This window comes from Melanotaenia boesemani, chromosome 1 (genome assembly GCF_017639745.1).
Source record: "Melanotaenia boesemani isolate fMelBoe1 chromosome 1, fMelBoe1.pri, whole genome shotgun sequence".
Classification (NCBI taxonomy): Eukaryota; Metazoa; Chordata; class Actinopteri; order Atheriniformes; family Melanotaeniidae; genus Melanotaenia; species Melanotaenia boesemani.
Genome location: NC_055682.1, coordinates 17,170,151 through 17,182,482, shown reverse-complemented (window position 1 = coordinate 17,182,482; position 12,332 = coordinate 17,170,151). Strand labels below are relative to the sequence as shown.

The 12,332-nt window shown below is 37.9% G+C and overlaps 1 protein-coding gene across 1 annotated transcript; it reads left to right on the top strand.

Moving 5' to 3' along the window:
• Window positions 1–2,490: 2,490 nt before the first annotated feature.
• Window positions 2,491–4,129, top strand: LOC121645892 (BTB/POZ domain-containing protein KCTD12-like). Its single transcript, XM_041994660.1, has one exon. The coding sequence runs from the start codon at window positions 2,645–2,647 to the stop codon at window positions 3,443–3,445; it is 801 nt and encodes a 266-aa protein (XP_041850594.1). The 5' UTR covers window positions 2,491–2,644; the 3' UTR covers window positions 3,446–4,129.
• The last annotated feature ends 8,203 nt before the right edge of the window (window positions 4,130–12,332 follow it).

Sequence of the window (12,332 nt, the reverse complement as noted above, 5' to 3'; positions counted from 1 at the left end):
CTCCAGACCTGAACCCTATTGAGCATCTGTGGGGCCTCCTCAAATGGAAGGTGGAGGAGCTGACATCTGTGATGCCATCATGGAGGAGTGGAAGAGGATTCCAGAGGCAGCCTGTGAAGCTCAGGTGAACTCCATGCCAAGAGGGTTAAAACAGAGCTGGAAAATAATGGTGGCCACACAAAATATTGACACTCTGGGTACAATTTGGACATTTTCACTTAGTAATCACTTTTGTTGCCAGCAGTTTAGACATTAATGGTTGTGTGCTGGGTTATATTGAGGGGACAGTAGATTTACTTGATTAAACAAGCTGTACACAAACTACTTTACACTGGGTCAAAGTGTCATTTCTGCAGTGTTGCTCCATGAAAAGGACATAATTAAATATTTGCAGAATTATATATATATAATGAATGTTTTGACAACTTGGACTCCAGAACACTTGGTGGCGGTAATGAACCAATTCGTTTTTGCCTACTGCCAAAAAATATAAAGAAGAAGAAGAAGAAAAAAAGAACCCAACAGAGATTGAAGGGGGAAAAGGGCGAGCTATGGAGAAACAAGTAACTGGGATAAAAGAGGGCAGATGTCTTGCTCTTGGTTTAACAGTAAATGTATTTCTAATTACATTTTCCTCACATAGTTACAAGTTATATAGTTATAGTAAGTTACACACACACACATATATATATATATATATATATATATATCCTCGGTATGTTTATTCCTCCAAAGGAGGGCATGCTAGAAAAAGTTTGAGAAGCACGGCAGTAACACAGCACCCCTGCTTTTTCGTGTGTTGTCCACTAGGTGTCACTCTAATGTCGAGATTGAAACTATCTTGACACGTTAAATGGCATGATGAAAAATTCAGTTTTCAAGAAAATAGTTTGCCTTAGATCGATTTAGTTTTAGAAATGATGAGGCAAAAAGAAACTAAATTTAAATAAACTACCCTGCACTGCTTTCTTGTTTATCTGGCCATGTGAGACAGCACCAAAAATTACAATCACATTCTTTTTTTTTTTTTTGTCTTTTCCTGACTAGTCTGAGCTTATTACACCCACATTAATATGTATTTAATGTATTCCACAGTTTTAAATACATTTGGTTTAATCAAAATCAGCATTGCTGCAGCTGGGTAGATTTTTGTACCTTTTCACATGACTGTGATGGGACTTTTTGTGCAAGTGTGATGACCATTGGACTTTGGTTGTTTTTTTTTCACGATGAAACAGAAATTCATCTAAAGATAATGGAACAAAGTGACATAATAATATCTAGGCTTGAAATGTTGCAGGTCTATCGTGTGATTATTTTCCCAACTGAAGTGTTGCAGTTATATAAAGCATCTTGTGATGTTAAGAAGCAACACAGAAAGCCTTTCTTTTAGATCAAATTTGGACTTGTGATGAAGACTGATGCTGACTTTCCCAGCTAAATAACTCCATCCATCCATCAATCCATCCATCCATCCATCCATTTTCTGTACCCACTTATTCCAATGCAGGGTTGTAAGGACTGGAGCCTCTCCCAGAAGCTACTAGGAACGAGGCAGGATACACCCTGGGCAGGTCAACAGTACCAAAATATTAATATAAATAAATAAATAAACAATTAGTGTACAGTCTGAAGCATTGTTTTCTAATCCTGCTCCCCAGGAGGTTTGATATGATCAAAAGTTCCAGAACTTTTTCAGTAAATGGATCCTAGAGTGGAACCACAGCTTTCATGTCTCACAGCTATTTGTGGTCATCCCACTCACTTTATGTGACAAGTTATAAAATATGTGTTAGAAACTGGGATGCTTTACTTAAACAAAAAGGACAGTGTTGCTATGTTGTCATAATAACTTACTGTTTTCAGTTAGAAGAGGATGAATTAATAGCTGAACATACAGTTTCTGCAGCTAAATGTATTGATTGTGTATTAAATGTGTTCTGTAATGCACACGTTTGCAGAAAGACACATGTGTTTACAGATGTTAGCTATTCTCACTACACTTGCAGCACTGTATAATAAAGGTAATAATACATTTCAATAATTCAATAAATTGTTACAAGGTGTTACACGTGTTCCAAACAACTGCATAGTTTGACCTAGATTATGAACACCTGCATCAGGTGATATAGGTTATAGGATTTACACGTAGACAGTTTAAGAAAAAAGAGGGAAACGCTGTAGATTAATTATTTTATTTACAATTTGCAATGGAGAAAAAATATTTCTAAAAAGAAATTGCAGAGAGTTGAGTGCAGCTACTCAACAATTCTGCACCTCTGAGTAATATTGTACAAACCCTTCCATTTATTTGAGTTACTGGTTACTTTATGAACAGCTAATAAATAAACATAATAAGATCCCCTCTCCACCGCTGCTGGAATATCAGACACCCAATATCACAAGATACATGTCAAGATATTTACAGGTTCCCGCGTGGGAAGCTGAGGCTTACAGGAAGCCCCTGAATGCAGCATCACGTTTTCTCAGAGCTGTCCGCTGAACAGTTAATGTCTCTGCTGGCGTCCTTTTCCTTCTCCTCCCACGCAGCCAAACCATTATAAACATTTCTGTAGAGTGAGGATACTCCCCAAACTGTCTGTTCTGAGGCCAGAAAGGATTTGGAGAAGAGCGAGAGACAGAGATGGCACAAACCGACAGCCTATGTTCAACTTTCTCTGACATAGTGGAGATCAATGTGGGTGGTCAGGTATATGTGACCCGTCTTGAGACTCTCACTGCGGTTCCCAACTCGCTCTTGTGGGCAAAGTTCACCCAAAGCTCCCCAGCAGACCTGCCCAAAGACAGCAAGGGTCGCTTCTTCTTCGACCGGGACGGCTTTCTGTTTCGATACATTTTGGATTACTTACGGGACTCAGAGCTTTTCTTGCCAGAGTTTTTCAAAGAGAGGAAGAGGCTGCAGAAAGAAGCGGACTTCTTCCAGCTACCGGAGCTGTCGAGGCGCCTGGCTGCGGTCAGCAAAGACAGCTCTTACGTGGAGGACAACGGGGAGCCGGAGGAGACTGAACTCACCAGCCCGGTCACCTCCTCCTCCTCCTCGGACAGAGCCCTGCGTTCTCCTGGCGCCAACTCAGGCTACATCACCGTCGGGTACAGAGGCAGCTACACTATCGGTAGAGACATCCAGGCTGACGCCAAATTCCGCAGGGTTGCCAGAATAACCGTTTGCAGCAAGATCTCTCTGGCTAAAGAGGTTTTTGGGGAAACCTTGAATGAGAGCCGCGACCCGGACCGACCACCTGACAAATACACCTCCAGGTATTACCTAAAGTATAACTTTCTGGAGCAGGCTTTCGACCGGCTGGCCGAGGCTGGTTTCCACATGGTGGCCTGCAACTCCACCGGGACCTGCTCATACGGCAGTAACGACCCGGGGGAAGACAAACTGTGGACCAGCTACACGGAGTATGTTTTCTGCCGGTGAACTGACAGTTATGAGTGCAGGGGGAGTTGATGCTCTTAAGCTTCTTCTTTTTCTCTCCCAACAACGTGAGAAATGATCATTTATTACATTTAGGTTACAGCGATTAATACACATTACTGTCTCAGTTGTGTTTAGTTTCTCTTTCATGGAGTTTCTGCTCAGGGGGGCGCGGCCAGAGTTGAACCTTTCTGCCATTTTCACCTCTACTAAAGGAGACTTCCAGCATTATTCTCATTATGAACAGTGACTTCAGAAAATGTCACTGGTGTATTTTTATGCCTCACAAGCTTCATAACCTTTATGGGTTTTAACAGACATGTTTGTCTTTGAGTTAATTACATAAATGGGTCCGCAGATGGGCTAAAATGTTAAAAGATGCTGTCTTGCCATGTTATATGACTAAAGAGTCTTCTGGTGATCAAGTTAACTAAGATGTGGCCTGTAAATATATAGCTTAATTTTCACTTGCAGCTCCTGTGCTATAGCTACACCTGTAAGTCTCAGGTCTTCATTTTGTGGGTTAACAGTAAGTTGGTTCAAGTATTCTATTCCTTTTTTTTTTCTCTCGTAATAAATTTTATCAGCCACACATTGCTTTCGAGATAACTTTTTTTTGCGTGTGTGCGTGCTATTAACTGTTTAAATGTCTCATACAGCAAATAAAGTACAACGTTGTAACACTAACCATATTCTTGTCCCTTTGAGTTCCCCCCACAGAAACCATATTCTCATGTATTTCAATGTTTCCTTTCATACATGTATGAGAGCGTTTTCCTCTTTAACCATTCATATTCATACAACAAACAGCTTACAAATAACTTTACAAACATTGAGGTATGACACTAAATTTTCTGTGTAGAGTGACTCCAATGGCTTATAATGTCACCAAAAAGGCTGTGATGAGAATTTGACCTGAATTAAGTAAAAGTTTAAACATTAAATGTGACATTTAGATGTCATAAACTCAAAGGTCACTGAATAAAAAGAAGAGGAAGTTGATGACATGAATAACACTCAATTTATATCAGACACAATCTAGCATCAGCTCACATGTTTCCCGTAAAATGCTGTTAACAAACATGGCTTAAACAGCCATTAGATACACACACACACACACACACACACACATACATATATATATATATATATATATATATATATATATATATATATATATATATATATATATATATATAGATAGATAACTTTGTTGAAGTGTAACTTTAAATTCTCATTTCATCACGTTTCATCATCTGATTTAAATCTCTGATGTAAATAGACTTAGACCTCCCCTTTTTTAAAACCCATTTCTTTTCTTTTTGTCTCTGATTTCATGTCCAGCTCAGGCTAAATTTAAAGTAAAAAGCTGACACATTGCAGCCAAAAACAGAACTTGGTTGCCGCTTTGCAAGAGCAGAGACAGACAAGTTCTGTTATCTCCCCTCGGCAGGGTGGGAAGTAGGAGGAGGGGGGCTTCACATTGGCTGACAAGTACAGTAATCAAATGTCTGTTCCCTTGTGGGATCCTGGGGCACAAATCCAAGCTATCCCAGGATCTAGTCTAATACAAAAAGGAGCTTTGTGTGGGTTGTGTCAGAGTGTACTCAGACACAAGCGTGCAAAACAAAATCAGCAAAGTGAATCATGCAGGGGAGCATCTGAAACTGCTGTTGTAAAACATGTCAAGGGAAGGTTATTCCATAAATTAAAAAAAGAGAAGAACGTACGCAAGCATGCACTTCTCCAACCATTCAGCCCTCCCACATGAAACCTTCTGCTGCCAATAAGTAGCGTCAAAGATTGACATGTCAAACAAGAGGCCTTGTATCTGCTATCAGCTGATGCTGCCATCTGGACAGGAAAAAGGAAGGACTGACTGCAACTTTTCCCCCAGTGTGATCTCCAGAAACAGGACGTAGTGCGCACCATGCTCTACCAAAACATTAAAAAAAGGAAAAAATGAGGCTTAGCAAAATATGGCGCTTAGTCTGACTTTGTATTTGTCATCATGAAAAAAACTTAAGAGTCTCTTCAATCTTTCCAAAGAATCCAGGATGTCAATCTTCTTATTTTTGACTGACACTACACACATCTATGAAGATACAGTTTTTTAAAGGATTAATTTGATTTAAAACACTTTTTTGTATCTTCATCTGAACCAGTAAAGTGCTTCTCTATTATTTTTAAAACTGCTCTGTTTGTGAGAGATTTGTGTCCTTGGTGATAAAACACCTCCAAAACACATTTCACTCAATGTATGCTATTTTCTTTCTTCAATAAAACTCACCAAATGCTAAAAAAAATGCACACACACACACACACGTATGCACACACTGAATACACAAAGCGCAGGAGGAGAGACGGATAATGGCAGCCAAATTAGCCAATTTACAGAGCTGGAGATAACGCCAGCATGCTGGCTTTTCTTCATATCGGCCTCAACGTGATAAATCTTTCACACTTTCCCTCACAGTTTCTATCTGTAGCTCACAGTGACCTGCATGTCTTTAATTCTGTTTGTGTTTATATATACATATATATATATATATATATATATATATATATATATATATATATATATATATATATATATATTTCATGTCTAGCTCCTCTGGCGCAGACACATCACACATGGTTAATTAATTCAAGCAGAATTTTGCTTTGTTTAGATCAGACGTGGGAGCAGAAAAGTAAAGTAATGTAAGAAAGTTCTTCTTTCATTTCCTTGTTATCTAAAATGTCCCACACAGCAGAGGTCCTTCGTTAGAAATGACTTTTATTACATTTACATCAGGACAGCAGCATCTTTCAAGCACTTAAGCTTATTTTGAGGCTTACGCTTAAATCAACATCATAATCTTGTTGCTTTAGTTTTTCTTTTTTCTTTTCTTTTTTTCATTCATTCATTTTCTATACCATTTAGTCCAACTCAAGGTCGCGGAGACGCTGGACCCTATCCCAGCAATTAGCAGGTGAGAGGCAGGATACACCCTGGACAGGTCGCCGGTCCATCGCAGGGCCAGCATTGAGAGACAAACACTCACACTCACACTATTTACATTCACCAATTGACATGTATGTCTTTGGCTGGTGGGAGTAGCCGGAGAGTATCTTCAAAGGGGTAAAAAAAAAAAGACACTTAAACACTTGATTTTTTCTCACCTTTAAAATGATGAGAATGATATGGAATGTGCTTCTGTGGAATGAGCAACACAGCCAAACATGAGGGTTATGACCCTCAAAAATAATCAACCAAGCACAAATTTCCTTCCGTTTGTGCTAAGTTTAGTTCTGTTTAGTCATTTAAGGACAGTTGAATGAGTTACGTAGATGAACAGTCATCCCACTCTACACACACACACACACACACACACACACACACACATCCAAAGCTGTTTGCAGAGTGGGTATATTTTATTCATGTATGTCAACTTGCTAAATTTGTCTAGAGCACAAATGGATGTTACACGGGGAAAAAAAAGAAAGAAAAAACACTTATATCTTTAGCATGTTCAAGTTCTGCATTAAAAACCTCGCTGACCTAGCGTATGAAGGGAAAAGTTCACAAGTTTTAATAGAAAACTACAGTTGAAGTAAGAGAGCAGGTTGACACTGAACCCCCTCAGTGAGTAAACAGGATCTGGTTTAAACTTTTCTGGGAACTGGTTCCCTAAAGGATGTTGAGATTATAAATAGACTGAAAATGAAGACGAAAACAGGTCAGATAGTTTTTTTTTACTGTTTCAGTGTATGACTTTTCCTCTGATCATTAAATTTTAGTGAGGTTTAGGATCTGAAAATCCATAGAAACTAGTCCATGCACCTGTCTCAGGTATGTCAGAACTGCTGACATCACGGTGACATAATGATGTGACTAATGCTGCCTCTGGATGGGAACTTGAAAATTAGGTTTATATATTTATATATATATATATATTGAGTTTGATGCATAAAACATGGAGGGCTGTGTCATTGGTAGAGTCTGGTTCAGGTTGTAGCTTGGATCCATACTGCACAGCTTGATGTCATCACCAGTAAGAGTTACATGTAATATACAGTGTTTTGCCTTCACTGTGTAAAGCTGCCCTGTTCAGGAAGTTACTAATGATTACTTCCTAGAAACCTTAGTCATGCTACCATCTGATTTCTTTGAATTTTCTTGTGCATCCATCGTAAATCATGGTTACTTTTACCTCACAGATGATGTCACTTAGAAAAAAGGAGCAGCTCAGGCTCTGTCCTGAACCACAGAGCATGGAAAACACCCACTTGATGCCATCTTTCAACAGTTTTTTGCCACTTCAAACTTGACACTGCAGTCCAGCTCAAATCCCATTTGACCTAAAAATATCCCACATTATCTCCCTTTCTAACTTTGCCTTCAGTTGCTGTTAGTTTGGGTTAAGAATCAAACACACAGTAGTTGGTGAGATGTAAATATTAGTAACAATATGGTTATGGATTGAAATGAAAACGACATGGTCAGACTTTAGCATTGATACATACACAACTAGAGGTTCACGTCATGTCATCTTAACATTTCTTTTTACAATATAGACAAATGCAAAACACAAGCATCTCAGAGTTTTTGTTCCTTTTTATAAGACACTTTTACAGTTAGATGTCCTAAAAAATGCCCATATAACATTTGAAGCTTAATTATTACATGAATGAACCTCAATTTTAAGTTTTACAGTTATCATTCTGTTCCTTATTTCAGCTAGTATTTGTGGCTTTATACAGTATTACAAACATGGTGAAGGAATTGTTTTTAACAAATAACTTTGAAAATGAATGAGTGTGTTTGCTTCAAAGTCATTTCACATTCTCTTATATTTTGTCCAATACTTGTTGTGGTGAAAAATGACATCATACTATTTTAAATATTTGTAAAGTTGTAAAAATAAAACTTTAAAAAACAAATAAATTAGTGCTCATTCTTAAATGCATGAGGACACATGGAGACATATTCATTTAACAGCTGACATTTAACAGTCTGAAGGTCCATTTTTCTTCTTCTTGAGCTTTTTTATGCCTCACTTCACTGTTTGAGTAAAGCCTGACAAGTTTTTTAACCACTGATATTTAATGTATAGTACACACGCTGCTGCAGAACATCACAGGCTTACTGCACTGCAGACTGTTAGAGATTGCTTACCATCTGTACTTATAATTATTAACAGTCCGTGTTACCAAGCAGTGAAACCATCACACAGTCCTTAAATCATTAACACTTCTTGGATTTTTGTTTAACTGAAGACTAATTCGACATATTTATATATTTGTGGTTTATTATAATAAATAAGATTCCGGTTTACATGGTTGCCTTTGCAAGAAAATAATTTTCCTCTTTCACAAATCCTTCCCAGAGGCAGTGATCTGCTAGAAACACATTTTAAACCACCATCCATCATTCTGAGACTTAGATATGCTCTTGAACTATGACACACAAATCTATGGCAACTTATCTTTCATTCAGTGGCATCATTCACTTTTACAATCAAAGTCTTCTTTTATTGTCTCTATTGCTGCAGTAAGTTTATCCTCAGTTTACAGAAGTGATAGATAGTATATAATATACTGCATATATTATATACTATAACAGTATATGCTATATGCTAACAGTATATGTTTGTGTTTGATCAGTGTAAAATTTAATTATTCACTTAAAAGATAAAATGCAATAATAAACCCAGTCAAAACTTTACCCTCCCTGTAAGCCTGATCTAAACCTGATTTATCTTAGAAACTTAGCAGACAAGACACGTTTTGTCCCTTTACTGTCCTGCTCCTTGTAACTATACTTTCACAGCACTGGAACATAAAGGTGTTAGGAACAGACCTGAGTACATCAATTTTGTAAGTATAACACATAAAACCTCCAATGTGCTGCTTCTTGCTTCACCTGTGCCAACAGAGGGCAGCTTTGAAAGAACCAATCTGTAGTCAGACAAGAAAAGGCAGTTCACTTTTAACAAATTTATTAGAAATAATGGCAGAACTTTTTTAGTATATATTATATAGGAAAGAAATACCCCATGTAAAGTGTTGTTTAGGGTTATAATGCTGTCATAATATCTTAATAACATTTTATTTTTTAATAACTGAATTAAACTACTGCTGGCTGACATGCATAAAACTGAGGTTTTTAAAACTTCTCTGGATGTTGTCTTCATTGTTTTGACTGCTGCATGGAACATGTTTGCTTCTCAAACACTTACTTGCATGTCATGTTAACAGCCAGCATGAGGATAAAAGCCAGGTGTAGCTAGAGACAGAGAGACTCCAAACTGTGAACCTCCACCGACTATTTGTTTCCTTTAAGGCCTTTACCTCCCCGTCTCTGACCACAAAGCTCTTTCTTCCTGTCTGCCTGTGTAGTCTTCTTTTTTTTTTTTTTTTGTTGAGGCAGGGAGCATGTAAATGTCGCCAGTCTCCGCTGAGCTGCTCTCAACGCCCAGCGGCAAACCGGAGATTGGTGCAGCTCCCAGTGACAACGCTGTGCCTTGCACCGTTCCGGTAAACTAAAAGGCAAAAGGCTGCCAGCATCAATCAGCTGCAGGGAATAGAGAGGAAGAGTAGGAGCATCCTCCTTCCCTGCTGTTGCTGCAGCAGGTTTCCTTTCACAAGAAGTGCAGCTCCTCTGTCCCTCTCTCTCAGGGCTGTTTGAAAGGGCAAGACGTAAAAGAAGCTCATTCAAAGTCCACCACTTAACCATCTTACTGTCCTCAGTGTGTGAAAGTGAGCCTGCAGGACTTTTTTTTTAAAGGTCACATTCATTTCAGCTGGTTATTCAATTTTATGAAATCTAAGCTGCTGCATAACTTTTTTATTTATTCAATATGTTGCAACGATTAGGCATTTCCTGTCAGTAACTGAGTTTGGAGGAAGCAACACGTTTATACTGTTAGCCCATAAATGCCTTTACTTTTTAGGGTAGTGAGGTTTGCCATGTTCTGTATTTCTAGAAATTTCAGCATTTCTCCCTTTAAAGTACAGTCACACAGGGCATCATTGTTTTGAAAGATTTGATAAAACAGTTTTTTGAATAACCACATTTGCCATACATGCACTTGGACAAGTTTAATGCCACAAACTAAACCAATCAGGCTCCATTTTTTTACAGAAACAAAACAAAGACAAGACTAAAGAAATCTTGAGTGATGTTCTATTAACAAAGGAAACAAAAGTAGAGCTGTTTGGGCATACAGTTTGTTTTTTTTTTGTTTTTTTTGCAGGTGGTAAATGAAGGTCATAAAGTAAAGAAAGCCCACCCAGCAATACAACCTGATGAAAGATCTATTATGGCACCGGGCTGTTATGCTGACTCTAGTACTACAAGCATGAAAGGCCTGATTAAATCAAACTGCAAAGGCAGTTAAAAAGGAGCAGAAACTACCAGCTGACAGGCAGCTACATAAAAGAATTTGACAACATTATTCAATTCAACAGTTGTGTGATCAAATATTTGAGTCCATTTTTAGAGAAATTTTTAAAACTGCTCAATTCCAAATCTATTCTATTCAATTCTACAGTCATTTAGCAGACACTTTTATCCAAAGCAACTTACATTTGAGAGTAAGAACAACACAAGTAAGAATTCAAACAATATGGGACATCATAATTAAGTGGTAGTCAGACTGTTGTAAGTCTAGTTGGACCCAGGTGCTGTCATGTAGTGCTAAAGGCAGTGTATATATATATATATATATATATATATATATATATATATATAATAGTTTTTTGTAAGTCATTTTGTTTAAATACAAGATCACGATTTCATCAGACAATATCATCTTGGGCATAAGTGCACACAGCTTATTCAGTCTTCAAATCTTCAAGCTCTTCTTTTTAAGTATTCATGTTTTCAGCATCAGTACACGAGTTAAACATCACAACACGCGTAACATCAGTCTGTCTGGTTAGCTGGACATCTACAGTTGGGTCTGGATAACGTTTCAGCAATGATGTTTTACTCACAGGACACAGCCACGTCTGCAAAACCCAGCTCCGCCCACTTCTTCCTGATATGGCCTAATGTGAGTTCACAATTCAAAACATGACTTACATACTGTTTGCGTTGTATTTGTAACTTAAAACAGTTTCCCTATGTCGTTGTGCTTTCCTGTGAGATTAAGTTCATGCACAGTGACAGCATTTTAATGTCAAACTATTTGCCCTGTTAATTAGATGACTGGAGACTGAGGGAAAAAACCATCCGTGTGCGGTCAAATTTCACACAACACAAATGGGAAGTTCTATCTAAAAAAAAAAAAAAAAAATTGCAAAGATGAGCATGATCAACATAAAGGATTCTGTAACATGGGATGTATAAGAGAAGCAGTCAGGAAGCTTTCAATGACTGTTAAAGTGAGGCCACCTGAACAAAAAACCTCTCACTGAACATTTGAGCAAAGAGTTGTACAATGAAATCTTATATTCTAGTTACACAAACAGCTGCAGGGCATCTCTAAGGTTCTCATGTTAAAATAACAGTAACCTAGAGGAACTTTCCAATACGCAAAGGAAGTAATAAGCCTTAAAAATTCTTTAGATTCTTTAATGAAGAGCAGGGTCAGGATTTTCCACTCAGCAATCATACTTTAGAGAGACAAACAGACTGTAGCTGCAAGAAAATATGAAGCTTAAAACAGACCTCTCCCACCACAAATCTCAGTACTACTTAATACCACTTACAGACTTGAAACATAATCTGTCTCGCTAACCTCTTTGTGGCTTCCCAAAATATGAAGCTGCATAAACTGCTGTCATCTTGTTTGTAGTCCAGTTGCAAGTGTATAGCCTTTAAATTCAAGGCTAACAAATTTGGGTTGCTTATCAGATGCCACAAACATCAATATTGTTGCAAAAACTACCATTCTGATGC